Source organism: Exserohilum turcica (assembly GCF_000359705.1).
Source record: "Exserohilum turcica Et28A unplaced genomic scaffold SETTUscaffold_6, whole genome shotgun sequence".
In the NCBI taxonomy this organism is placed as follows: domain Eukaryota; kingdom Fungi; phylum Ascomycota; class Dothideomycetes; order Pleosporales; family Pleosporaceae; genus Exserohilum; species Exserohilum turcicum.
Window position 1 is genome coordinate 1,322,286 of NW_007360277.1, and position 26,545 is coordinate 1,348,830.

Below are 26,545 nucleotides of genomic sequence, written 5' to 3' on the forward strand. Positions count from 1 at the left end.
AGAAGAAGAAGAAGAAGAAGAAAAACAAGCAAAATGAGGGCTGCTAGATACTACGGCGTCAAAGATGTGCGTATTGAGGAGATTGGTATCCCAAAGCGCCCAGCAGACCATGTACTCTTACAGGTTACGTGGTGTGGTATTTGTGGGACTGATCTGGCAAATTACCACACTTGTAAGACAGTCTTCCACTGCGTTGCATGATTCTAACAGAGTAGGTCCAATGGGGACACCAGCTCCAGGAACAAAAGATCGTATTACTGGAGATACTCTCCCCGTGACTTTGGGTCATGAGCTCTGCGGTCGTATAGTTGAGGTACCTGAAAACAGCTCCTTGGAAGTTGGACAAGCCGTCATGGTTGATCCCCGCCTCTATTGCTCAGAGTGTGCTATGTGTAAGCAAGGAGACACAAATCTTTGCTCCAAACTAGGCTTCGTTGGCTTGAGCGGGGGCGGTGGAGGTGGTTTCTCGGAATTCGTCGCTGTCGACCCCAAGCGATGCTATCCCATTGCCGACTCAAGCCTCGACACAGCATGTCTGATTGAGCCTCTGGCAGTTGCAAGACACGCCCTGAGAGTATCCGAGTTTTCTGGGTTTCGAGACAAGACTTCACTTATCCTTGGCGCTGGCCCAATTGGACTTGCAGTCATCCACAATCTCAAAGTAGTCGGAACAGGTCCTATTTTTGTATCAGAGCCCTCTGCACTAAGACTGGAGTATGCACGAGAGATTAGCGACGCTGCAATCAACCCTCAAGAAGCAAATCTAGTGGACACTATTGAGCAACTCACTGATGGTAATGGTGTTGATGTTGTGTTTGACTGTGCAGGATTTATCCCTGCTATGGCACCGGCGATGTCAGCTTTGCGCAAGAAAGGGAAATACATTCTCGTGGCAGTTCCAGGAAAGCCGGTACGTTTGAATATACTCTGGCATTGTGTTCATAGCTAATTTGGTATAACACTAGATTGCATTGCCAATGATGGAGTGGTATGCTCGAGAAATAGCACTCGTCGCCTCGGTTGCTTATAACGATGTTGATTTCCGAGAGGTTGTCAATGATTTCAATGAAGGTATGCAACATCACTCTCTGATATGACAAAACCACTGGCTCACAATATCTAGGCAAGTTCAAGGGTGTGGAGAGGATGATCAGCAGTCGTATCCAATTGGACCAGTTTGTTAGTCAGGGGCTGGAAGCGCTAGTTACAAATAAAGAGACCTTGTTGAAAGTTCTTGTAGAACCGAAATAGGTTTCCTCGAGGACTATTAGTCATGTACAAGTGGAATAATTTCCGATTGTAAAATTAACATCAATGTTGACAGTCTACAGAGATGGATTGGAGTTCTCTTCATAAACACTTGCGCGACTATATGAGAAAACACAGGCTATTTCTTACGTAGATTTATTTTTGATCCTCTTATATACATTGAACATATTAGCGGTTCAGTTTTCGAATAGCCCTATATCGATTCTCCTTCGCCATTTTCGTCATGGGATGCTCAGGCGTAAGCGAATCAAATGCGTGTGGTAAACCTGGATAGACATGCAGCTCCGTTTCGATACCAGCATGGATAAACCTTCTAGCATATTCCAGATCCTCAAGCATATACAGATCAAGCTGGCCGACGTCCAAGTATAGGGGAGGCAAGCCCTCAACACTCTCCGTACGCGCAGGTGCTGCAAACATTGGAACTCCAGCCCGTCCAGGTTCGTGGCCTAGATATGCTGTCCAACCCGTGACGTTGTCGACTTCATCCCAAAAGCACACTGGCCCAATGCCCTTGGACGAATTCCGGTCATCCAGCATAGGGTAGACTAAGATCTGCTTTGCTAGCGGGGGCGATAATCCTCGATCTCGCGCCAACAGCGTCACTGCGGCTGCAAGATTCCCACCGGCGCTTTCACTCATGACGGCAATGGAGGCAGTGTCGACGCGAAATTCGGCTGCCTTTGACACAACCCATTCCAAGCCAGACCAGCAATCATCGAGGGGTATCGGGTATGGGTGTTCTGGCGCAAGCCGGTAATCAACCGAGAACACTTGAACCCCAGTGGCGAGGACGAATTCAGAGATCATGGGGATCGAATTAGCCGCACTCGATGCGATGAGACCACCTCCATGGAAATGCAGAATTGCCGGTGCAGGAGAATTTTGGTCCATGGCGTCCTCTTTCTTGTGGTGGTATATCCGAAGCTGGTGACCATGCGAGGCTGAAATGGTATGGATTTCCAACTTCACGCCATCAGCCCCCTGTTTCATCGGCACGAGATTGCCAGCAGAAAAGATCTTCCTACGACCCTCAACGTCATGTAATCCTGGCTTTGGAAATCCGGCCGGGGCGCTCAGTACCGGAGCCGCGGCAGCAACAAAGTCGCTATCCATGTCGAGACCCATGTCTGGTTTCGTTTTTTTGAGTGTTATTTGAATATGACTTCCAAGAGGCCTCGATGATCAGAATGAAAGAGATGTGTTTCGAGATCCTACTTGACAAAGTCGGTTCTAGCTCATCAAAGAAGAGGAGCACTAGAGGGGTTGCGCACAGGCTTTTCTCGTTTCATAGCAATCTTTTGTAGAGAAGTGCCAGTCAGACGGAGTCCCCGGTCAGCTAATCCTTATTCCGGTCTGTCAATCTTGACCCTTTACAGCCGGTTGCAGCTCTAGGTATTCTAAACCTCCGTAATACACGATACCTAGACACATGCATCAGCATTCTCTGTAGAACAAAAAAGAGAACAGAAGCGCAACAACCCTGAATACAGTTTACCCTTTTGTGATAGTCCAAAGACGCGCAAGCAGGCCAGGCAGATGTCTTTCAAGTCAGTTCTACCAGACTAAACATAGTGCAATCTCCGCGCCACGCCGTCAATTTGCCTCAGAAAAGAAAAGACAGAAATGAAGGACTCATCAGGACTCATAAAGACTCATAAAGACTCATAAAGACTCATAAAGACTCATAAAGACTCATAAAGACTCATAAAGACTCATAAAGACTCATAAAGACTCATAAAGACTCATCAGGAACCCGCGCGCCAACGCTGTACTTGCAACGATTAGGGCTAGATATGATGAAACAGGTCTAGAAACAGAGCCAAGTAGGCTTGATGTCCCAGAATCTACGTGAACGGAGGTTCGGGAGTGCTATTTAGTGTATATTCAATGCGGGGTAACTCCATCTCGGTGAGCGGATATTGCGGAATCCGAAGTGCCAATGTGAGGGCATCAAGTCAAGACAGGAGGTGGGGGGGGGAAGGAAAAAGGCCCGATGAGCGGTAATGCATGGAATACGTCGAATACGGCGAATACGGGCATGGCGGTCTGGCTCGGGAATAGTCCCACGTGCGGATGTAGTCCAAAGATTCGCATTATTGGTGCGATGCGTTTAGGGTGCACTACTACGTACTGTTCGCGAGTATATGTAATGAAGCTTTTGTATAGTATTGAATGGCTTCGAGAAAGAAAAAATTGCCTTTTCTCCCAAGTAAAACCTGGCTTTGGAAACTCTCAGTCCCCCCCCCCCAAAAAAAAATGTCTGCACCGCATTTAAACGGCACAAGTACTGAAATCAGCGCCGACATAATCATTGTCGGGACTGGGTTCAGTGGATGCTATGCTCTCCACAAACTACGACTGATGGGATACACGGCCAAGATCCTCGAGGCATCCACGGGCTTTGGCGGGGTCTGGAGAATCAACCGCTACCCAGGAGCGAGGGTTGATAGCGAAACGCCTTCATACCAATTGCGCCTGCCGGAAGTCTGGCAGGATTTCAACTTCTCGGAGCGCTATCCCGGCCATGCTGAGCTCCGGAGATATTTTGACCACATGGGCAAGGTGCTTGACCTGCGGAAAGACACGTATTTCAACGCTAGGGTCGAGGAAGCCAAATACGACCCGGAGAAGAACTCCTGGAGCTTCAAGGCTCATGGACTGACGGCTACATCTACGTATGCAGTGTTTGCTGTGGGATCGTCTTGTGACCCATACATTCCGGACTGGCCGGGAAAGTCCAGCTACAAAGGCCAGATGATCCATCCGGCTTCCTGGCCCGAAGACTTCGACGCGCGAGGCAAGAAGATTGGTGTTATCGGACAAGGAGCGTCTGGACTGCAAATTGTACAGGAACTGGCCAAGGAAGACTGCGAACTTTCCGTCTTCATCCGTACCCCATCAACGGGGTTTCCCATGAACCAAAAGGCCATATCTATCGCCGATTCTGACAATCTGAAAAGCTACTACGGCGCGATTCTTGGGTTCGCAAAGCACAACACAGAGACTGGGTATCCTTACAATCAGAATCAAGCTAGTTGGACAGATGCGACGGAGGAGGAGCGCCAACGGCTTTACGAATGGCTTTGGCAGCGAGGCGGGTTCGTCTACCTAGCTTGTAATTTCCGCGATACGCTGGTGAACAAGGCGGCAAATGCCAGTGTATACGACTTTTGGGCGAAAAAGGTAAGACAGAGAATCAAAGATCCAGTCAAAAGAGAGATTCTGGCCCCGGAGAAACAGGAGTACTGGATCGGTGCAAAGCGACCCAGTCTGGAGCAAGACTACTACGAATCCGTCGACCGGCCCAATGTCACCTTGTGTGATCTTAAGAAGACACCCATCCAAGAGTTCACCGCTCAGGGTATTGTGACGGGAAGAGAAGGTGCTAGTAAGCTCTGGGAGCTGGACGTGGTGGTTGTAGCAACCGGCTACGACAACCTTACGGGTAGCCTGTTCAAGATGAACATCCATAGCAAAGACGGCGTCAAACTTCAAGACAAATGGAAGAATGGAATCAGCACACACCTAGGCATGACGGTGCCCGGGTTCCCCAATGCATTCCTCCTGTATGCACCACAGGCACCCAGCTCGCTTGCTAATGGACCGCCCTTTGTCGAGTTGCAGGTGGACTGGCTGACACAGCTTTTGGAAAAGCTTCGCAGTGAAAAAATCGAGTTGATTGAAGCGTCGGAGAAAGCTGCGGAAGTCTGGAAGGAACTTGTTTGGACCCATTACGGAAGAACACTGTCTACCGAGACGGATTCCTGGTGGGTGGGAGCAAACATTCCAGGCAAGAAGCGTGAGCCATTAGTTTGGTTCGGGGGCATCCAGTCGTGGTGGGCCGAATGCCAAAGCGCGCTACAAGGATGGGAAAATTCAGGATTTGTAGTTAGGAAAAGCTAAGGGGACAACCCGTACCAAGTTGGGTCGTGGAATGTCAGGTTCTCAATTCGACCCACAGGGACTACAGCTGTAGGATTACTCTAGTAACTAACACGGTTAGAGCCCTCTACATAGTACCAGCTAGTGCTTACTATTAGTAAGCTCTACTGAACTTACATTGTAAGCTAATCTACTACTAGTAATCCCTAAGTGAGTGACCTCGAGTTGTAAATCAGACGTACCTGATTGGCCTTCAGATGATGGTGACTCTTGCATCAGCAAAGCCTAGAGCGTACCACGTCCTCTCTTGACCAACGGTCCGATGGAAATGGAACACCCCAATCCGCTTGTAGATCCGGTTCTCCCGGTCGACGGGCTCTAATGCTAGGCCGTGCCACATGGAGTCATGAAACCATCCCAGCTCTTCCTCACCCAAAGCGGCATCTGATACACATGGCAACAGGTACAATGTCCTGGACTCGGGCCCCGGATACCAGGCATCATCAAACGCAAAGAGAAAGTCGCCAGAAGTATCTCGAATCCCCCAGTCAACGGTAAAAGATCCCTGAATCTCAGAATTTGTGACGTCGCACGCGAGGAATTTTCGAAGTGGAGCGTCAATGATCAGGGAAGCCGATGATACTTCACCAAAAGGGTTAGGAGTCGACAAACAAACTTGGGCGTCTACCACTTTCAGCTGGAATGGGTGATTATGGATAGAATGTTGGTAGTGGATCACATGATCTTGGATGGATGCCCAACTCCACGTTGGAGCTATGTATGTCGTCTTGTGGTTGGCTCCAGCTTTCTTTTGACATGTAGCTTGCCACATTAACCCAGCCACCAAGTTACTCTTCCAAAGGCCGGCGAGATATCTATCTCCTGTTCGTTCTTGTATTAGGCGCGCAGCACCTGAAAGTGCAGGAAGCTTGTCTGTTTTGTAAGTCAGGTCAAGCTCCGAGTAACTCTGAACCACCTGACGCCACCGGCTGTATGCGGAAAAGTGAACTCCAATGTCCGCGTCATAAAGAAGTCGCTTTTCACGGCAACGAACAGATTCACGGTTGAAGAAGCCACCTTCGCCTGCTTCATATTGGTCGCATAGAAATACCATTTCGAAAGATGTAAGATGCAACACCCGAGTTGACAAGATTCTCTCTTGAAACACCCATGCTCTGTGCATAAGCGGTGTGCGCGGTTCGGGCCTGTGGAAAGGCCGGATATAGATGTATCGATCTTGTGAGCCGGGTATGGTGGTGAGCCTGGCCTGTGTTTCGACCGTGGTGGCTTTAAGGAACCCTTGCTCGTAGTTTTTACACGAGGCAGCGGATATTGTCAAATAGCTCTTTGCGTAGACGTCGGTCATTCGAGCGCATTCCTTGGACCAGTCGTCTTTACTATCCTGAATGATGCATAATGAATCGATCCAAAGGTAACTGGTAATCATTTATCAGCATCAAAGCATGCAGAAACTCCATATACCACCACGTACCGTTTCCCCAGTTTCTGGGTCATGATTACTGCATCTCTATACAAAGCGGGCAGAGCGTCAATTGAAAACCCCTGCAGCAACTGATTGATATTTCCAGATGTACATTTAGATATTCTAGTAGTTTTGGTTAGCATTGTTCTAACCCAGTAGTTGGGAATTTACAAAAGCCAAAGGCTCTATCCATTCATAGAACTTACTGGCCATTGACCAGATTCACCTCCTTACCCCAGCAATGACTCAGAGCCGTGTATGCTGCGGTAAGACCATTGCTATTCAATAAGCGTATGTTCCAGCAAGAACCCTCACAAGAAATATCGAGAACTCGGGTAGGTAGGGGACATGTTTCGACTTTGCGACAATGGGGGTGTGCTTTGTCACACTCATTGAGCCATGACTGCACTTTCTCTACGGCCTTTTCAGAGGCACGGTCGCCAAGGCGCATTCTCCATTTTATTTCGTCTGCTATATCCGATGCATGTAAGTCTGGGCACCGTTAGCTCTGAGACATTGGCAAATCGCAATTCTCAGCAATAAGAGATGATGCATACCAATATCGCTTGCCAAACCAAGGCCATAGCGCTGAACATCAACATTAGACAGTCCAATTACATCCAAAGCGACGGTTCTAAGGGCTCTGTCTATTCGCAAATATATGGGACGGGATTGCTCTGGAGGATCCGGGTTGGAGCCATATGCATTACTTCGTTGTGTAGTTACGAAGAAGACACACAAAGGGCAACCCTGCTCAGCACTGTCAACTAGAGCGGTCCAAGAATCATGATAGAGCTGTCCTTGGTGCGTGGACATTTGCTCATACGATAAACGGGCACACACTGCGCAGACTGTGCCATTCTCAGGTATGGGAGATGATGAGTAGTGAGGACCCGTGTGAATGACGACTAGATCAGAGTATTGGAGCCAATCTGGAGTGGTGGCCGAGTCGGACATGTTGTATGACTGTTTTTGGTGAACCAAGGATGGGGAAAGAAGAGTAATGAGCAGTCGTGGTGATGTTACGAGGCAGTCGTGCCAAGGCGCTCATACAAGGCTGCTCAGCCCCCTCGGCTAGGCAGTCGCGACCCTCGTCGCTGACTACTATGCTCGAGCACACATGTATGCATTAGAGCAGTGCTAAGCTGCTGGGAAAGGCGATCCAACATTGTTGATTTCAACATCGAGTACATCACATATGCAGAAATGAAGCAGGCAACACCCACTTGCAGAACATTAATTAGTTTGAATATATTTCCCACGTTGGCTAAAGTGTAAGTACGGTAAGTGTAACACCGTGCACACTAAATCATAACGCCTGCCGACCCGAACTCGGCTCGTCTCCCGTATATTTGCAAGAGCACATTGTCGAAGATGACAAGCAAATCACACGAACAAAAGGACTGAAGAAAGAAAAGTAGACTCGGGGGTCATGTCAGAAAGAGCGACAGTGCGACGAGGACCTTGTCCCTTCAGGCGCTGTTCTTGGGGTTCTCTGGCGAAACTTTCCACTATTACACGTCAGCAAACCAAGTCAACCTCGCCGCGGGATACGTGACACAGTCGGACATATCCCCACCGATGCAACGTACCTTCTTGCCCAGCTCTTGCTGTTGCTCCTTGAAAGACAGGTCCTTGTACTCGCTGCGGTGAGCCTTGACTGGTGTCGATGGTCAGTGATCTTCATCCCCTGGAAACGAACGCCATTCTCGTGGGGCGGCATGCGAGCTTCGCGTCCAAGTGACGCGACAAAACGCGTCAAACAGCGCAGACTTACAGTATGCTTGCATCTTGGCCATTGCTGTTCTGGCGTTGTTCTTCTTGCCTACGCGCCCGCCCTTGGGGCCGGTCTTCTTGACACCAGCGGCGTTTGCTGCCTTTGGCGTCGCGGTCTTGGTAGTCGTGGCTGGGACGGCCATTGTGCAATGTGCGATGGTGATGGAGGGGTGTTCAAAGGGTTGATTGTATCTAAAGACAGACGTGAATTGGAACAAGAGAGATGGAAAGAGGCCGGGAGCGCGGATGATGTTGGTGGTGGCGGTGGTGGTGGTGGTGGTTGTTGTTGCGACGCGGCGGAAAGGCGGGAGTGAGAGCAGAAGGTTCATTGAGAGCAGGCACGCCCCCAGAAGACGCTAAGCCATGCTTAGCTCACCTCCATAGTTACTTTATCACTTGGATCGCCAGTTCTGATACACGCGCAACCTGCATGTGTTTGGCCAGACGCCATTGGTGCGAACCGACACCTGAAACTGGCGGCAATCTACGCCCCAGACACTCCTTTCCATGAGCGAGGCACAGCGGCGGGCGAGCGCATGATTATGCTCAAAGACAGCTTTCTGCTATGTAGGCTGCTGGGCAGCAGCGGTTTGCCACCTACCTGGACGGCGTCTCAACTCTAGTCACTTACCCCTGTTGATACCCTGAGCGACACAGCATGACGGTCCATGTGCAGAGGCATGAGTGCCTATACACACGATGCCTATGTCCAAGCTCGGCTCCCAGACACGATAAAGACGATTGCGCTGCGCTCCGCAATCCAGTCTCAGCGTGTCGAGTGCCTTGCGTCTTCGCGGGAGATGCTCAGTCCCTCCACAAGGGCGTCACGCGACTCGCACAGCCAGCGCCTGTGGTCCAGCTCTTGTGTATAATGCCGCTACAGCAGTTGGGGGCAAAGGTGCCAATTGCATCCTCTGCGCCACCGAAACCATCACGACGAGTCGCCCACCGTCACCTCTGTTATGCGACGGTGCCGGGCATCGCGCGCGTCTACATTGGCGCCTCCCGTACTCAGCACCGGCCGGTCGAAGCCGCGGAGACTGAACTTGCGACGACGGCCGCTGGGCCGCTCCGTCAGACTGGGAGCGCGTGGCCTGTCCTTTCCCTGGGCACGGCCGCCGACGACGGGTATCTCGTGTACGCAAGCGCGGAAGAGGTATAAGAGTATGTCGTAGATGAGCAGCGCGACCCATGGGCCGATGGCCAAGAGGCCCAGGAAAAGCTGCGGCGGGTGAGAAGGGTGAATGGCGCGCGAGTGCTAACGACGGAACTCACAAAGATGCGCGTGATCCACGTCTCCAGCGCCTTGAGGCTCTCGGGCAGAATGGAGAGGAATCCCATGGCGGGGGCCGGGGCGGAAGCGTGTAGACGCCAATCCAGACGAACAGAGCGGGGCACTGTGAGATGCGAAGAACCGGGCTGCTTGCGCTTGAAAAAGAGGCGGCTTGTCCGTCAGCAGCCCCCCGTGCTAGTCGCAGAGAAGGACGGCAATAAAAGCCTGGTTGGTGGACGGACGACTACAGTATGAGCAGAGCACGGCGCCGCGCCGCGCCACTGGGGTGGATCCGAGGTGGGCCGTGGCTGAAGCTCTCCACCCACGCCTGTGCCTGCGCATCCCCGACCCCTCAACACCAGCCAACGACGCCCTCCGCCACAAGCAGCTGACGGCCCCCCTCAGCCCTAAATCCAAGGCCAGGACACCGCTGCACGACCATCGGATCATCAGCTGGGCCTTGGCCCCCCCAGAGCCAATAAGCACATTGTCGTCATGCTGCACCACGCCCGACCCCTCCAAGCAGACAGGCTGCCTGCACTTGCGACTCGCATGCCCCTCCACCGTGACACCCTCATCACGCACTTGCACTCGCCCACGATGGGCTGTGCCGAGTACACGAGGCTGCATTATTACTGACTTGTTCAATCGCATCGTTCAACTGCCTCCGATTCTTCACCGGCAGGCCCCAATGGAATGAGCGCTTGGCACCTTGCACGTGCAAACGGCTGCCTGGTCCTCCAGCCTCGTCACTCGTCCTTGAAGCTTGTCTAGACCCAGAGGCTATGCTTGTCTGACTGCCACTACAGCTGACACGCCTCGGGCCCTGGCTTTCTTTCCAACCTCATCTCCAAGCATCGCACGTCTCCAACTTGCTCACCCCAGCAAGCCGAGGGGCTCTACACTCACTGCTGCAGCACAGCCTGGTCAACAGCTGAGCCGTCAGAACTCCATCTCCAAGTTTACTCACAGCCTTTGAAGTAACTGCAGGCCTCTGGCCTACCGCCTCCTCACTTGGATATCACGCTCATTCCACATGGACGACCTCTCATTCCTAGACACGCCTGGCGAGCACATTCAAGGCAATGCAATCCTCAAGGCCGCCCTTCCGGACGGTGATGTCTGCCTGATTTCAGACCGTATCTGCCCCTTCAGGTTTCTCAGTACATGTCCATTGTTATACCACGCATTCGAATACGACGTCCATGGTCGCCTTCAAGCCAGCATCGAGGCTCCATCCGAGACTGTGCTGGTCTCGCTGCTTCGCTACTGCTACACTGGTAGCTACCTCCCGCCTAACGCAGACTACGGGCCCAATCTGCTTCTTCCTCATGTCGAAATGTACAAGATGGCCGAGGACTTTGACAGTCCCGAACTGCAGCTCCTCGCGCACGGCAACTTCTCGTGCCAGGTCGACTTTGCATGCTGCATACCCGCCCCTCCACCGGACCTAGTCGAAACAATACAATTCGTATACCGCCACTATTCCAGCAAACAGGCGCGCCGACAACACGGCCTCATTGACACGCTCCTCAACTATAGCGTCTCCAAATTCATATACCACAAACTCGGGGAGAATGCCGACTTTATCTGCATTGCTGCAGGGATTCCAGAGTTTCGGCAAGACCTGTGTCGCACGAACATGGAGCGCAACTTCGAAGACGAATGTAAGTCTTATCCATGGCTGCACAAACTAGGCTAACAGAAACAGGTGCATTTGATATTATACGGCTGTGCCTCACCACCCTACAGGTCCAACCCTGTGTCCGCCCCCAAGCGCTTGCCTCAAAAGACGAATTGCAAGAGGTATTTAACGGAGACAACATCGATCACATAGAAGATTCAGATAACGAGGCCATGTCCGATGCTGTTCCTGCTGCAGGGAACAAAGCACACATGGCAGAGGATACAATCGCAATGGCAGACTCCTCCACCACTACTCTCGTCCACCGACCCAAACCCCCACAGCCCAATGCAATGGAGGATTTCGAGACACCATCTTCTGACGAAGAATATGGCTTCATGATGGTGACATTACCCAAGTCGCATACCCCTGTTACTCCCGAGAGCCCAATGTCGAGCCCCGAGGTTGTTCCTACCCCTGTCGTCGATATCTTGGCTGCGACCGGCACCGATTATTCTTCGGATAACGAGTGGGACATGCTATGAGGGGTACCTTGAGGCACTACTGGGCTGGAGGATAAAACGTATAGCTGTTCGCATGGGCTGCTCAAAAAAAAATTTTAACTTGCATGAATCGCCCCATGATTGTTTTGGTTGACTAATGTTTGTTCGTACCGGGTTATGAGGGAAAGCAGGCGACATAAAGATATTTACGCATATGAATGTACGATTCACGCTCGTTTTGGATACATGGCAGACTAGTGCTCGTGCTATTGCATGATTCAGAGTTTTTGTAGGTGGTTTATAGTGTTAGTCTTCAATATATATACCAACCAGGCTACGTTGAACACATACAACTACACCTCGTACAAGCATACTTTACTACTACATCTTTATTTGTTCATCATTCATGTAATCATCTTGCCACGTACACAACCCCCCCCCTCCCCCACCGTTAAAATACCTGAAATCCCAACCTTGTCATACCATGCACAAGAACCATGGTACGCGCGCATCCCAAATCCTCACTTCCCCCAAACTCCACCTAATCAATCCATCTCAACGCGTGTAAAGTGTATCCCGCCAATCAAGAATTTCTTTGTTGACTTTTACATCCCTTGTGTTTTGACATGGTATGCATATAATTACGAGTATTGTTGTATTTTACTTGTTTTGGGGAGTTACTTACTTTACCGGGAATATTGGTTCGTGGTAAGATGTTGACGTTATGAGTCTGTTCTGCAAGATAGATGGATGATTGTAAGACAAGGGGGGGGGGGGAGGGGATATTGACTAGTTTCTTGATCAGATATTATACATGATATTGTCGCTCACTACTTACATTACCACTACATACTACAATACTCTTTGGGCAAACGATAAGGCCAGGCCAAACATCCACTCCACTCCACAGCCCACGGCGACAGCGACCTGAGACCCTCCGTTTCACGTACCACACATACCCTGCTCACTACCCCCTTTTTTTTTAAAAAAAAGGGTAAACTAAAACTTTTGCCCAATGGTTATTCAACATGCAAAACACTTCTTCTCGTCCAGACTCAAACACAACAAGGACAATAATAAGGACACCCATCAAGCCAAGCATACACGTTCACTCTACACACCAGCGCTTATTACATCATGCGCAGTAGCTCGATCCGCAGCAGCAGCAGCAGCAGCAGCTTCACCAGGCACCTCGATGCCAGCACCTCGTCCCTTACCACCGCGCTACACAACCCTGCATCCCGACGAGCGCCTACCGCGACACCCACAGCCCTCGAGTATATCTGCGCATGAAGTAACGCATGCGGTGCAAAACCCATGTGTAAAACCCATGTCGACGCAGCGTGTACATGCGCCTTTGGCATTGTGCGAGTCTCGAGTTCGAAATGGGATGGTGGTATGTCCTGCGCCCATGTCGTATCAAGCGTGCTGTTTCAGCGCTTGTTCATCTTGCGTCCAGGCGTGTTGTTGTTGTTGTGTTCAGCAGCTGGAAACGTGTCTAGTATGTTGTGGCGATGCGAGGATGGAGGACGAGAAGCAAGGTATGCTGCGATGCTGGCAATCTGTGTCGCCATGTGAAGCGCAACGAGAAGCGGTGCGCCAGTGTAGTTATTGTCAGAGCATCGATGGATCGGTTGATGTAAGAATGTATGCGGAACGCAGGTAGAATAGAAAAAAGTATGCGGATCGTCTTGTCATCTCTTGCTGTTCCTGGAACTGGACATATTCTTCTCTCCCCTCTCTCTCTTCTTCTCCTTTCCAGGTCCAGGTGGAAGCAATCTCAGTTGAACTTTGCCTTGGCGACACGGAACAAAGGCAAACACCAATATCGAATCAGAAACCAATTTTTCATTTCCCTGCAACGGTGGGTCTGCAATCAAGGCCGCGGATACTGGACATGGTCAAGGCCGTACAGATTCAGATCAAAAGGACGTCCACATGTGCTCAAACGGTTTTCTCAATGGTACAGAAATCAGGGCATCCTCTCCATATAGATACGGTGACAGTGGGAAGGCCATCTCGAAAGGGACTGAACCTCTCGTGCCAGATAGCCGCACAAGGAAAATGCCGCGCCAAACAGAAGAGATACATGAAAAGTCCAAGGCCAGGAGTACGGGGAAATACATAATCAGTCTCGTAGGGCTCATGTAGCACAGTCAAGCCTCCGGATATCCTCAGGCTCCATTATCGCATAATCCATATCCACAGGTAGAAGCCTCGGATTGTCAATATAGATGAAAGAAAAGAGAGTCCAGGCACCACAAAGGCCTACCGAGTCGGCGTCAGTAGATGCGCCCGAACAAGACGCCAAAGCGTAACCTGGCTTCTTCGACATACGTTGCCTGTCAACGCCCCAGATACCATCCGCTCTAGTAACGACCACGCGGTGGATAATCGGCCGGTGGGGCGTCATAGGGTGGGCGGCCTCCGGGGCTACGGGGACGAGCACCACGTGGCGAGGGTGGTCGTCCTCCATCGTAAGGGCGCCCATGGCCGTTCATATAAGGGTCGTCGTAGCGACGAGGTGGAGGTCCGGCCCTAGCATCATAAGGATCGTCAGGGTAACGCGCGCGCGGTGGGCCATACTCATCAGGCATGCGACCACGAGGCGGCGAACGTCCATATCCGCCATCACGCCTGTCATAGAACTCGCGCGGTGGTGTGCGTCGGCGGTAGTCGTCGCGGCGAGGGCTGTAGCCTCGAGGGGGTCCGCGACGGTCGTAGTAGTCGTCGTACGGCGCAGGTGGGTAGCCGCGGCGGCCCATGGGAGAGCGCGATCGGTATCTGTCTCGGCCCCGGTCATCGGGACCACCAGGGCCTCCGTAAGGAGCCCTAGGCTTAAAAGGTGGAGGTGGGGGAGGATCAGAAACATCTTGGATGCAGGTGACTTCCTGCCCCTTGAACTCACGGCGGTCCAGTTTCTCTACTGCGGTCTTCAGATCGGCGGCAGTCTCGTATTCGACGAATCTTGACTTTGTTAGCATGCGCGTGCGAGGCATCTGCCAGGGCGCACTCACCCAGTGCCGTCGCGCTCACGTCCAACTTCAGAGTAGACGACGTCCAATCCAGATTGACGGGCAAAGTCTTTCAGGTCCTATACATGCGATGTTAAGCGAGGTCCAAATCCAGAAAGTGTAACGGGAAGCACGCGAGAATAAAGCCATTACTGGTCCGGGAACGGTACGCTGACCCTACTAGGGAACTGGGGAAATCCAATGATCGGGGAGTCTGACCTGCCAGCTGGTCTCCACCGGAAGATTTGCAATTCTCATCCGGTATGGCGTACGCCTAGGACGCGGAGGGACGCGCTCGTGGGGAGTAAAGTTCTCGTTGCGGGCGCGCGAGCCGCGAGCGAACTGGACAATGAGGCGCTCGCCCATGAAGTCGGAACCATCTTGCGACATGTTAGGAGAGTGTTGCCAGGGATCGAATGCGGTGGGCTACATACGGAAAGCTGCACAGAGATTAGCGTGTGTTCACTTTGCCAGCCGGTGGCTGAGACTCACCAGGAACGACGTCACGAGCGTCCATGGCATCCTTGTACTCGATGAACCCGAAGCCGTTCATCAACTTGATCTCGGTGATTTCGCCAGTGCCGTGTGTCTGGAAGTGGCCCTCGACGTCTGCCTTGGTGGCATTGCGAGGGAGGTTGCCTAGATACAGGCGCGTAGAGGATACCTCGGTCATGGTCAAGGTGGTTGTGGGTAACGCCCTAGCCTGAGGATGACCTAGTCTGGATAAAAAGGTGAGCACATGTCCACGAGTAAACAGGAAGCCAGCGAAGGAATGCGCATTGCCTGCCAGACACCGGTAGACTCCATTTCAAAGACGCGACACGAGGAAACCAGCATCCGGCTATGCGCGCAACGACAGGACCCAGATAGATGCGCAAGGAACGGCCAGAGAATACAATACAGGCGACTAGTCGTACCTTGGAGATAGATTGGGGCGCTGGACACAGGGTGGCCGTGAAGAACCTGAGAGCTCGAGGGCCTGGGGGAACCGGCGGCTGAGTGCAGCTGTCGCACACTTGGGTCTAGGGGTGAAAGATTAGTACGCCCAGTATCGCAGTAGTGGGTTGTAAGGAGAGATGAGGGCCGAGTTGGTATTGATGCGAGAGGCCCCGGCGGTGGTGTTGAGTGGAAAGTGACGAAGGGCGCGGAGACGAAGTTCGCCCAATGCCTCACTGGGCTAAGCTAGAGCACGGACGCCATCACGTGCCTCGTGCTCCCTCAGACTTGTGGATGCCCTGCCGAGGCTACGAGTGAAAAGCGACGCTGTTCAAATACGTGCGCTATAATACGCTTGGGAGACTTTACTTGATACGCGTCCAAACGAGTTATCCACTGATAACCAATGTTTGGCAGACAACATGTCTTCATTCATATGCCTGTGTTACTGCCGGCAGACCACTTGGGCAGCAACAACAATTGGGCTGACCCCTCATACAGATACATGTGATCCCTACTAATGTACACGTCTGCTTGCGATGTACCCCGCTGACGGAGCTGCCCAAGCTGTATAGGTACAGTCTTGACACATGACGCCCATGTCTAAGTCAGGACGTACTTCGGTCCTTCTCCGCCTTGGGGTGTCTGCCAGTTGATGTCCTGATCCGGCACTTTGATATCGCATGTTTTGCAGTGGACACAGCTAGTCACGGTTAGCTGGAATGAACTCGGTTAGGGCGGCGATTGCTATACTTACTTTTGAGCGTTAATTTGGAATCGGACGCCCAAATCTTTGCTGCTATCCTCGACGTATTCGTAGACGCCTGCGGGACAGAAACGGTTCTCGACACCCTTGTACTTGGGCCACTCCCTCTGGGCATGCGCGTCAAGGTCCTTTACCTGGAGGTGGCAGGGCTGGTCTTCTTCATGGTTTGTACCGCTACGGCTGACGCTCGTCAATATGTCAAAGCTTATCTTGCCATCAGGCTTGGGGTATTCGATCTTCTGGCACTCGTCGGCAGGCCTTGTCGCTGCGTGGTCCGGCTTGCCATGCTTCAATGTCCAAGGTGCTTTGCCTCGGAGGACATATGCCTCTAGTCCCGAGTACAGGATGCCTCCGTACACGCCCAAAGGAGAATGGAAAGACGGTCTCATGTTGCGGACTGTCTTCAACTCTGACCAGATGGACGACTTGCGCATCTTGTCTTCGTAGTCGTACAAGAAGACGGTACCACCGTCTGCGTTGGCTTGAAGAGCGTCCCAAGTCGCCTCCGCGGCCAGCATTCCTGATCTCATGGCATTGTGGGTGCCCTTGATTTTGGGAAGATTGAGCAGCCCTGCCGCATCTCCAAGGAGGGCACCACCAGGGAAGGCCAGTTTAGGAATGGACTGGAAACCGCCTTCAACCAGGGTCCTTGCGCCGTAGGAGATGCACTTGCCACCCTCCAAGATGTTCTGGTAGTATGGATGGTGTTTCATCTTTTGAAACTCGCCATACGGCGCCAACCACGGATTCGGGTAGTCTAGGCCAACCACCAAGCCGATGCTGACCAAATTGTCACCAAAATGGTACATCCAGGCACCGCCATAAGTATCTTTGGGAAGCGGGTAGCCCATGGAATGCACCACGAGCCCGGACTTGAACTTTTCAGGTTGGATCTCCCAGACCTCTTTGATGCCAAGGCCATACGTTTGGTGCTGGCTGTCACGCCTCAGGTCGTATTTCTTGATGACTTGCTTTGTCAGGCTGCCGTGACAGCCTTCACTAAGCAATGTGACGCGGGCGTGAAACTCCATTCCTCGCTCAAACGAGTCCTTTGGCGTTCCCTCGCGTGAGATGCCGAGATCATTGGTGGCTACGCCCTGTACAACGCCCTCATGATTGTACAGTATTTCGGACGCCGCAAATCCAGGATAAACTTCTACGCCAGCTTCCTCGGCGCGTTCGCCAAGCCACTTGACCATCTGGTTCAAGCTTATGATGAAGTTGCCGTGGTTGTTCATCTGCGGGGGCTTTGGGAGGGGTATTGCGCGGTCCTTGGTCATGAAGTACATGTGGTCCTCTTTGGCGGGCGTAATGTCGGCAAAGCGGTTCAGGTTGTCTTCAGACCTCCAGTCGGGCAGCAGCTCGTCGAGTGCAGTGGGCTCGATGACATTCCCCGAAACAATGTGGTCTCCCACTTCGCCCGCCTTTTCCAGTACCAAGACCCTGAAGTCTTCGTTGCCAGCTGCGGTTGCCAGCTGCTTCAGCTTGATGGCAGCCGACAAACCGGCCGGGCCGGCGCCCACAATCAGCACATCCACCTCGTCAGTCTCTCGCTCTATGGATTTCGGGTCGAATGTGTCGTCTACGGCAGCGAGCCGTGTGCGAGGCGTTGTGGAGAGGTTTCTTCTCTGGCCAGCAATCCGGGCGGCTGGACGGGGGCATTCTGAAACGCCTCGCAGCCGCAATGGCGCACGCACAAATGGCCGGGCTGCCAGGCGCGTGCATGGCGGCGTCGTGAGCAGGCGCCGTGTTACGGACGCGGGGATTGTCCTGGTGGCCATGGTGGCATTGATGGACATGTCGATATTGGAGACTGCGTGGGCGAAAACACGGACGGGATTCGCGGGTCTCGATGGAATGTGCGGCTAGCTACACGCCGTAGGGTCGGTTTGGCAGCACTCGACAAGCACGAGTGCGAGTGCGACGGGAGCAATGCCTCGGAAACGGCGCGCCCTTGGCGACCAGAGGCTCGAGATGACGATATCCAAACGTCGGGCAACCGAGGCTAGAGAGGCTAGCTGCGGGATTGCAATGCCGCGCGTGCCATTGGCCGACGCGTTCGCCCTTGTTCCCCTCTCCCTTGTTCCTCTCTCCCTTGTTCCCCTCGCCCTTGTTCCGCCCTCCGCCCTCCGCCCCCAGCAAAACAAAAATAGCTTTCCAACGACATGCGACGCACCTTTGGCCGTCCTGCCCTCGCTGTCCACACGTATAGACGCCACATGCAATCAATCAACGAGATCCCTGAGTCACAGACGCCGTGTCAATGAGGCTGCGACGCCAGGCCGGCTAGCGCCTCGAATGCGGCGGCGGCCGCTGCAGCCGTCGACTTTGGCATATACCACACCCTGCCCGTATATACAAACGACCCGCTCCCTCCCAAATGTTCTCCGATGGCTCCACCACTATAGATGTTACCAGCGCAGGTGGAGCGATCGTTTGAATCATCGCCAAGATGTATCGCGTACACCCTTTTCGACCATGGACACAATGCCCGACTTCTTTCCACTCAATGCGCCAGTATAGCGCGCAAAGCACCCGGCAGGTTTGACAAGGGCCAAGACACTCCACTCTGAAGCCTTGTGGCGGCCGTCAGGACTGTCTATCATGTGTTGACTGAAAGCTTCGCAGCCGCGGCGGACGCATTTCGGTCCCTCTGAAACTGGCTCCGGTTCATGCCTACCGCATGGCTGCGACCTCAGTCATGCAGCCGTACCAAACTTATGCGTTTGGGACAACACTTTCCCGCGCGTGCCGTCCTTGCTGCGTCTGCAACAAGCTCTCAAACCACCCACGTTCGACCTCACATGCGGAGCTCTCCCATGACGACGACTGCACCCCAGCATGAAGCGGATGCCAAGCTTCTCGCCCGTACTCTTGTCTTGTCCTTCATGCGTTTGATTCGACCGTTTACAGCCAAGATGCCGCTCTGGCCCCATGCCAGACCCGCATCCGCTCTTGCCATTGGAGGCTAAGCTTCTGTACCTGTGAGAGAATTATGGGGTTGATCGCCCTACTGTAATTGAAGCCTGGAACTTGCTAGGCATCCTCCAACGGCGCGTGTATGACATGCTCGGCACCCGATGAACGCCCATTTCAGAAGAGACGGCTTGTTCTATCCTGAGCACTGCTTCAATCCACGCACAATATCTATATAACCCCATCTGTCCGAACACCCAATACGGCACCCTTCCTTCCAATCCTTCATCTTCTTCATTGGTGCAGAGCACTATCACTTCTTTTCAGATCCAAGAGCTGTGCTCATATTCCGTTTCGACACATCTCGTTTCAATCCTTTCGCATTAACTGAATACAGTCATTATGAAGAATCCCATCCCCCTCCTCGCGATCCTTTCGGCATCCTTCGTCGCTGCCGTTCCAGCTCCTTTCGCCGGTTCCAACATTGTTGCTCACACTGAAAATGTCGCTGTGCCCAACTTTGGCGAACAGGCTCTGAAGCTCCGCGGCGCCCTCTTGGACCCACGTGGTGCCATGGGCAAAGACAATGCCAATGCCGGTGCCCAAGCAGCAGCACAGGATCCTGCCGCCGCCGCTGCTCCTGCTGCTGCTTCTCCGGCCGCCGCTGCTCCGGCCGCCGCTGCTCCAGCTGCTGCTTCTCCAGCTGCTGCTGCTCCTGCTGCTGCTGCTCCAGCCGCTGCTGCTCCAGCCGCCGGCGCGCAAGATGCGGTATGCTGCATTCTCATCATTACTTGATCTTGGACTAATGTGCATAGGCCGCCCAAGCTGCCAAAAAGGAACAGGATGCAAAGAAGAAGGCTGATGCGACGGCAAAGAAGGCTAAACAGGCGGCAAAGAAGAAAGAAAAGGCAGCTGCGGCTCAATTGCAAGCGGCCCAGGGAAAGAATGCCACCATGCCAGCCGGCCAGCAAGCCGGCAAAGGCAAAGGCAAGAAACACAAGGGGAAAATGGGAGCGACCCAAGGAAAAAATGCCACTATGTCAGCAGGCCAGATGCAGCAAACTGGCAAAGGCAACAAAGGCAAGCAAAAGGGGGCTGCGGGAGCAGCAGCAGCAGCAGATCCACAGGCCGCTGCGCAACAAAACAGCTGCGCTGTAGCCGCCGCCGACCAACAGAAGGGTGCCGCCGCAGGCAAGCAAAACGGTGCCGCCGCATCGGCAGACCAACAAAAGGGTGCCGCTGCCGCCGCTGCCCCAGCAGCAGCAGCAGCAGCAACAGCAGATCAACAAAAGGGAGCTATGGCATCAGCAGGCCAGCAAAAGGGAGTCAAGGCAGCGGCGGTTTCTGAGCAACAAAGCGGAGCCGACTCCTCTGGCTCCTCTGGCTCCTCTGCCTCATCTGGCTCCGCTGATTCCTCTGCCTCATCTGGCTCCGCTGATTCCTCTGCCTCATCTGGCTCATCGGGTTCCTCTGGTTCCTCTGGTTCCTCTGATTCCTCTGGCTCCTCTGGGTCTTCTGGATCATCTGGTGCCGCCGCTCCCCCTGCTCCTCCAGCGGGAGGTGCTGCTCCCCCTGCTCCCCCTGCCGGAGGTGCTGCTCCCCCTCCTCCCCCAGCAGGTGGTGCTGCTCCCCCAGCCCCTCCAGCAGGTGGTGCTGCTCCCCCAGCACCCCCAGCGGGAGCTCCAGCTCCTCCACCTCCTCCAGCCGGAAGTAAGTGGAATCTTGTTTAATGACCAGCTTAGATACTAACAAGCCCAGATGGCACAGCACCGGCCGGTGGCAAAGGCAAAGGCAAAGGAAAGGGTAAGGGCAAGGCCAACGGTATGTACCCTCTTTCAGAAACCAAGACGGCTATTCAAGCTGATAGGACCTCGCTGACAAAGATGTAGGTCCAGATGCGGGAGCTGGAGCCGGTGCCGGTGCGGGAGCTGGTGCCGGAGCCGGTGCCGTAGCTGGTTCAGGTGGTTCTTCCGACTCAAGTGCCAGTTCTGGGGCCCCGGCTAGTGCAGGTGGCTCTTCTGGTGGATCTGGCGGCGCCGCGGCGGGTTCTGGAGCGGGTGGCGCTTCTGATGCAAGTTCCGGTGCTTCCTCTGGTGCTTCAACTGCCTCGGTCAGCCAAAAGGCTAGAGGCATGAAGAAGAGGTCGAACACATTCAGTGCCTAGGTCTGGTTAGAGGCCTATGGTTGAACAATAGGAACATGGAAAATGGACCCTCTGCAGCGCAGAGGTATTGTTATATAGTCGGCACGGCCAAGTGCTGGATTGTTGCTCGAATGCATCATGGTTATAGAATGGATAGATAGCATAATGCAATTCGAGAAGGTGCAGCTAACTTGGAAGACGATTCTGTGATTTATCTGCATGTCTTGCTCTTGATAGTCGGTGGTTGGTACCTCATATTTGATCGTCATAAGCTTTACCGGATACAGGCATGATCTGCGCGCTAGATGCGTCATCAGGACAGGATACAGGTGTCGCAGATACACCTCTTCTACCCAAATGCAACGTCAGGTCCCATTGTCGCAAGCACCTTGCGCCATGATACACGGTCGCATACAAGGTGTCAGGTCGAGCGCATTGCGACTGCTATCTACGAGGCCCAAAGAGCTTTCCTCCGACAAAACCCGCCGAGGCAAGGCCTTTTCCTTTGATTAGGGAGCGAACACATCCAACGACAAGACTATACGGCGCAACCAACCATCGCTCCGAGCGCTATACCATTTATCGATCTTCTGGCGGCAGATTTTGTGTGCGCTCCTCGCTTGCTGCCGCCATCGCTGTATTGGCCGTTATCCGTACGAAGTTTCCATGCCAAGGATTGGTTGCTTGTCGAACCTTAACGACCAGGACTGGGAGCACAGGGGTTTGCACCTGGCAAATCATACCAACATTCCTATCCGCGACTGAAACACTCATTGAATCTCTGCTCCGTTCCACGGTTGGCAGGTGGCGCGAGCTTCACCTTCACTTTCACCTCAACAGTCTAACCTAGGCTCCCACAAGCACGTTTCTGCGCACCACACATGACGCGAATACGCCGTTCCCACTTCACAAACGCACAAGATTGACGGAAAGACACCGTCCATCAACCAAACAGCACAGCAACTCCAACAGCGGAGCCCTGAACGATGTCTGGTAATCCGCAGGTGTCGCAGGTGTCGCAGAAAGAATCTCGAATCGACTCGTGTACTGTGCTTTCTGATTCTACATTTCCCTCTAGCGGTCGGATCCCAGACAAGTAAGCTTAGACTCGATCGTCTTGGTATGCAAAACTCTTACACCAGTAGCGAGATGCAAATGGCCGAGTTCCGCAACCGCAAAAGGGACTTTAGTATGTTCAAGGCCCAGTACGAGAAAAATGAGCTTCAACTCCGGCAACCGGACGGCTTCCCAATCATTCCTCTTCCAAGCACATTGGAGCACCTTTGTGAGGAGGCTGATATGAGGGCCATGGCCCTGGATTCTGCTCGAGTCAGATTTGAAATCTACGAAGATGCAGGTAATGGCGGTACAGGCGAAACGACGGCCAACGAAGATGCCGAGATGATGGATGCCGAAGCCGACGAAAAGGTTGATGAAAGAGAGGAACAAGATATCAATGACGCCGAGAACAAAGAAGTGAGGGATGAGAATGTTCAGCAGGCTCATCCCAAATTCGTAAACGCGGCCAAAATCACTCGAAAACAGGATGCGCTGGTAGACACGCGTGGGCGAACTCGCGCAGCGGCCAATCGGCGCAAAGCTCTTGAGGCTGTACAGCTTGACGATCACTCGGAGCTTGCAACAGCTGCGAAAGAAGAGAACATGGATGTTGTCAATAGCAAGAAGGGTGCACATGACCGCACCCGGAAATCTGTGCGGCCCAGGAGGAAGCCAGCCAGGAAATCTGGTTAAGCTGGTAGACACTTCACGTGCAACTTTCTCCTTTGTTTTGGATAGATAACTGAAGGCGTACATGTTGGGTTTAGCGGCTTATGGCCGAGGTGGTGCTTCACCTCGGTCCGGCGCGGATAGCTTATACCCTACAACATTTGCGTACCGAGTCAGAACGGCAATGCCGAAGATAGCCCCATGGACCAGTATTAGCGTTCCATGATTATAATTTAGCCGTACACAGAAAAATACATTTCACCCGTGTGTACTAGCTTTATCACTTGGCGTGAATGTATCCTAGTTCCACCTCATGCCGCTAACCGGATTCGGGACACAGACGTATGCGGCTGACACCTCTCGGTTTACTTGGCCCATCGAAATACCGATGATATGGGCAGCCGATAGAGCTCTGCTGTACGTGGGAAAGGCACTGGTGTAGTTAGGCCAGAGCTCACATGGATACAAGTACATTTGCGGGCACATCAGCTCGATAAATGGCTCAGAGTAATCAAGTACCAGGGTCGCACGGTGAGGTGTAGCCACGTGTGAGCGCGCATTAGTCACTACTCCGGCCCCACGTTTCCCCATGCGCCCTTGGATGATTTAATCAACGCGTTACGGCTGGCTTTGCTTTTCTAACCCCTCTTTTGTTTTCTCCAACCACTCTTACTCCCCACCGCTCCGGCTCTTGACGCTGCACCATCAACCAGCACAGCTCCGCCCATAGAGCCACGTTGCGCGAATGGCTTCCGCCTCCCAGGTCGCGCTGCTACAGGCGTGGGCGAGTGATATCGGCCACGTCGTTGACACGGCCAGCTCACCAAAAGCAGAGTTTGCGCGCCTGGCCCAGGCAAAGGGATGGGTTGGCGGTGATGCGGCGTGGTGTTCGCGCTGGAAGGAGTGCTTTGGAGAGGCGTACCCCTATGGACAACATGGTACGTTTCGGACACCTCACTAATAGGCATCATTCCTGACCAACCCCGCAGATCGACCAGCGACTGCAGAAAACACTACCACGTCGGAAGAAGGCGGAGTATGTCTCAGCGCTCGGATGCGGCGTCTCTCAATCACCTCTGATGCCTCGTCGTTCTCTGTCATTTCGCGCATTTCAAGGGCCAACTCCTTCGACAGCGTCAAATCATTCGACAGCCAGATATCCCTTGACAGCAAAAATAACGTCCAGCTTGCACCCCGCTCTGCAGCAAGCACAGACTCACATAATACTGTGGCTCAGCAGAAGCCGGCAGCGGGTCCCGGATCGGCAGGATGCGAGGAAATGACCCAGATGGTGGGGAAGCTTTCGCTCAGCGGCTCCACGGACAAAAAAGGCAGCAATCCGGCTTGGGACCAATTCATCGGCTTCAAGCACTCGCCAACTGCTCCCTTCAAATCCGAGTTTGAGCGCCTGGCTCAGACAAAGGGCTGGGGTGATAGCGAAAAGCAGCGACAGTTTGTTACCTTGCTCAGCTCAGAAGTTGCCTTCTTCTGGCACGCGGACGAAGATAAGCTGTATCACTGTCAGGACCTTTGCCGAGACTTGGATCTTGGCGCCATGTCCAACACGGTTACGCAGTACAAGAAGGTGAGTTTTTCCAGAGATTAGTATGTTGCGAGGAGGTGCAAGCTGCTAACAGTGCCCAGGCGCTCAAGCCCTTGAAGATTAACATCTACAGTGTATTGGACAACAAGCGCAACCCCAAGATCAAGATTGTCCAGTATCAGTCGCATAGCAAGCTGAAGAAGAGCATCCGCAAAAGCGGTACCTTTCCAAGGGAGGCCGCAAAGGCCGGCAGCGGCTGCCTGACCGTGCTGCTTTCCAAGTTGTAGCCGTCCCCCAAAGCCACATCTCTTCTCTTCTCTCCTCTTCTCTCCTTCTTTTCGGTCCAGTCATTTTGGGGGCGTTTTTGGGAGTTCATTACGGATCTACGAACTGTGAACTAAGAACAATTGTGTATCGGGGGGAAGACATGGTATACCCTATTTCCGGCTCGCGCCGAAGCAGCAGCATACCTGAGGTTTGGAGCCTCGTGGACTATGTGTGTGTGTGTAAAACGCGGTGATTAAGGGAAACGAGCTAAACGATAACGTCCCGTTTCCCAATCCACCTTAGACCTTTTTTGTGTTAATGCGATAATGAATGGCAATCATCATTTCACGGAGTATATCTGTCAGTCCAACTTTGCAGCATTGAGTCGGCGGTTCCTTGGTACATCGATGCGATCAGGTACGGGATCCACAGTGATAATACACATGCCAACTCCCGCTGGCTCTGGCACCTACATACACACCACACGGATATGCTTCCCCCCGCATCCCGCATCCTGCATCCCGCAATTCGGCGCTTCTCGATACGCGCAGCGTCATCATCCCCCCACCGCCTAAGTCTAAGTCGAGCGCGGGACGGCACGCCTTCCCTCCTGCCGCGCTGCAGCCTCCAACCCAATCACAGGCAGCCCGTTGTCCCGCCGTAATGTGAGACATGTCCAGCTCGGCTAGCCATCATTGTCTCACATTATCAATACGCTTTGACTGTACGGAGGTGCCTCACAAAAGTTTTGTCCCACGCTAATCTCGGCGCTTCGGCATAACTCTTCTTGGCGCAACTCCCACCTTTGAGCTGAGTAGCTGTACGATTTGTCTGTATCTATCGTTACAATGTCTCCTAATACTGATCCTTACACCCGCACCTTAATTGTGGCGTTAAAGTCACCTTCTGTTGGCAAGTCTACATCACAGATCTCTGAACTTACTGGTGTTCATCCTCGTACGGTCAATCGTATCTATAGTAGAGCTATTGAGGCTGGTTTCGAGCCAAACGTTCTCCCTCTTAAGATCCTCCCAGAGCACGTACAAGACGCCCCTCGCTCTGGCCGACCTTCAAAGCAGACGGATAAGGTAAAGGAGCAGATAATCCAACAAGTACGACGTGATAGATACGGACGAGAGAAGAGCTGCGCTGACGTTGCTGGTGCTCTCAGTCTTCAAGGAGTCAATATATCACGCACTACAGTCTGGAGAGTATTAAGAGAAGCAGGATACAGAAAGACCAAGCCGACGAGGAAGCCTGGACTGACACAGGAGATGAGGAGTGCTCGTCTTAAGTGGGCGCTTGATCATAAGGACTGGACATTAGAAGACTGGAAGAATGTCATCTGGACAGACGAGACGTCTGTTGTACTCAACCACCGGCGTGGCGGCTATAGAATCTGGAGAAAAGCAGACGAGA

General features: G+C 53.0%; 14 protein-coding genes across 14 annotated transcripts in view; 7 read left to right on the plus strand and 7 right to left on the minus strand.

Moving 5' to 3' along the window:
* Positions 1-33: 33 nt before the first annotated feature.
* On the plus strand, positions 34-1,251 carry SETTUDRAFT_43616 (uncharacterized protein; the record flags this gene model as incomplete). Its single annotated transcript, XM_008031312.1, has 4 exons — positions 34-172; positions 216-910; positions 966-1,071; positions 1,124-1,251. 4 exons carry the CDS (start codon positions 34-36, stop codon positions 1,249-1,251), a joined length of 1,068 nt encoding a protein of 355 aa, XP_008029503.1.
* A 186-nt stretch (positions 1,252-1,437) lies between these two features.
* SETTUDRAFT_22750 (uncharacterized protein) lies at positions 1,438-2,397 on the minus strand (the record flags this gene model as incomplete). Its single annotated transcript, XM_008031193.1, has 1 exon — positions 1,438-2,397. The coding sequence occupies one exon, from the start codon at positions 2,395-2,397 to the stop codon at positions 1,438-1,440; it is 960 nt and encodes a 319-aa protein (XP_008029384.1).
* Positions 2,398-3,528: 1,131 nt separating this feature from the next.
* SETTUDRAFT_95857 (uncharacterized protein) lies at positions 3,529-5,175 on the plus strand (the record flags this gene model as incomplete). Its single annotated transcript, XM_008031606.1, has 1 exon — positions 3,529-5,175. One exon carries the CDS (start codon positions 3,529-3,531, stop codon positions 5,173-5,175), a length of 1,647 nt encoding a protein of 548 aa, XP_008029797.1.
* Positions 5,176-5,407: 232 nt separating this feature from the next.
* On the minus strand, positions 5,408-7,203 carry SETTUDRAFT_43617 (uncharacterized protein; the record flags this gene model as incomplete). The annotated part of the gene is made up of 4 exons (XM_008031313.1): positions 7,195-7,203; positions 6,844-7,129; positions 6,647-6,760; positions 5,408-6,590 (listed from the first exon to the last, which is right to left on the minus strand). The coding sequence occupies exons 2-4, from the start codon at positions 7,086-7,088 to the stop codon at positions 5,408-5,410; spliced, it is 1,542 nt and encodes a 513-aa protein (XP_008029504.1). The 5' UTR covers positions 7,089-7,129; positions 7,195-7,203.
* Positions 7,204-8,109: 906 nt separating this feature from the next.
* Positions 8,110-8,556, minus strand: SETTUDRAFT_22753 (uncharacterized protein; the record flags this gene model as incomplete). Its single annotated transcript, XM_008031194.1, has 3 exons — positions 8,110-8,148; positions 8,230-8,297; positions 8,415-8,556. The coding sequence occupies 3 exons, from the start codon at positions 8,554-8,556 to the stop codon at positions 8,110-8,112; spliced, it is 249 nt and encodes an 82-aa protein (XP_008029385.1).
* Positions 8,557-9,344: 788 nt separating this feature from the next.
* On the minus strand, positions 9,345-9,754 carry SETTUDRAFT_34316 (uncharacterized protein; the record flags this gene model as incomplete). Its single annotated transcript, XM_008031277.1, has 2 exons — positions 9,345-9,635; positions 9,689-9,754. The coding sequence occupies 2 exons, from the start codon at positions 9,752-9,754 to the stop codon at positions 9,345-9,347; spliced, it is 357 nt and encodes a 118-aa protein (XP_008029468.1).
* Positions 9,755-10,284: 530 nt separating this feature from the next.
* SETTUDRAFT_165172 (uncharacterized protein) lies at positions 10,285-12,133 on the plus strand. The gene is made up of 2 exons (XM_008031607.1): positions 10,285-11,353; positions 11,398-12,133. The coding sequence occupies exons 1-2, from the start codon at positions 10,723-10,725 to the stop codon at positions 11,853-11,855; spliced, it is 1,089 nt and encodes a 362-aa protein (XP_008029798.1). The 5' UTR covers positions 10,285-10,722; the 3' UTR covers positions 11,856-12,133.
* A 2,049-nt stretch (positions 12,134-14,182) lies between these two features.
* On the minus strand, positions 14,183-15,733 carry SETTUDRAFT_180958 (uncharacterized protein; the record flags this gene model as incomplete). Its single annotated transcript, XM_008031608.1, has 5 exons — positions 15,320-15,733; positions 15,262-15,267; positions 15,047-15,207; positions 14,831-14,907; positions 14,183-14,780 (listed from the first exon to the last, which is right to left on the minus strand). Exons 1-5 carry the CDS (start codon positions 15,498-15,500, stop codon positions 14,183-14,185), a joined length of 1,023 nt encoding a protein of 340 aa, XP_008029799.1. The 5' UTR covers positions 15,501-15,733.
* A 633-nt stretch (positions 15,734-16,366) lies between these two features.
* On the minus strand, positions 16,367-18,310 carry SETTUDRAFT_95910 (uncharacterized protein; the record flags this gene model as incomplete). The annotated part of the gene is made up of 2 exons (XM_008031609.1): positions 16,367-16,466; positions 16,521-18,310. 2 exons carry the CDS (start codon positions 18,308-18,310, stop codon positions 16,367-16,369), a joined length of 1,890 nt encoding a protein of 629 aa, XP_008029800.1.
* A 1,537-nt stretch (positions 18,311-19,847) lies between these two features.
* SETTUDRAFT_180960 (uncharacterized protein) lies at positions 19,848-21,752 on the plus strand (the record flags this gene model as incomplete). Its single annotated transcript, XM_008031610.1, has 4 exons — positions 19,848-20,213; positions 20,261-21,155; positions 21,204-21,266; positions 21,335-21,752. 4 exons carry the CDS (start codon positions 19,848-19,850, stop codon positions 21,607-21,609), a joined length of 1,599 nt encoding a protein of 532 aa, XP_008029801.1. The 3' UTR covers positions 21,610-21,752.
* Positions 21,753-22,167: 415 nt separating this feature from the next.
* On the minus strand, positions 22,168-22,362 carry SETTUDRAFT_156465 (uncharacterized protein; the record flags this gene model as incomplete). The annotated part of the gene is made up of 1 exon (XM_008031611.1): positions 22,168-22,362. The coding sequence occupies one exon, from the start codon at positions 22,360-22,362 to the stop codon at positions 22,168-22,170; it is 195 nt and encodes a 64-aa protein (XP_008029802.1).
* Positions 22,363-22,574: 212 nt separating this feature from the next.
* On the plus strand, positions 22,575-23,539 carry SETTUDRAFT_180961 (uncharacterized protein; the record flags this gene model as incomplete). Its single annotated transcript, XM_008031612.1, has 2 exons — positions 22,575-22,684; positions 22,734-23,539. The coding sequence occupies 2 exons, from the start codon at positions 22,575-22,577 to the stop codon at positions 23,338-23,340; spliced, it is 717 nt and encodes a 238-aa protein (XP_008029803.1). The 3' UTR covers positions 23,341-23,539.
* A 449-nt stretch (positions 23,540-23,988) lies between these two features.
* Positions 23,989-25,473, plus strand: SETTUDRAFT_180962 (uncharacterized protein). Its single transcript, XM_008031613.1, has 3 exons — positions 23,989-24,254; positions 24,306-24,901; positions 24,961-25,473. The coding sequence occupies exons 1-3, from the start codon at positions 24,062-24,064 to the stop codon at positions 25,144-25,146; spliced, it is 975 nt and encodes a 324-aa protein (XP_008029804.1). The 5' UTR covers positions 23,989-24,061; the 3' UTR covers positions 25,147-25,473.
* Positions 25,474-26,292: 819 nt separating this feature from the next.
* The window catches only part of SETTUDRAFT_56772 (uncharacterized protein), a gene marked incomplete at both ends in the record, with an annotated part of 1,171 nt that continues 918 nt past the window's right edge, over positions 26,293-26,545 (plus strand). The window contains one exon of the mRNA XM_008031329.1: positions 26,293-26,493. Within this exon, the coding sequence (XP_008029520.1) occupies positions 26,293-26,493 (201 nt within the window). The remainder of the gene's footprint in view (positions 26,494-26,545) is intronic.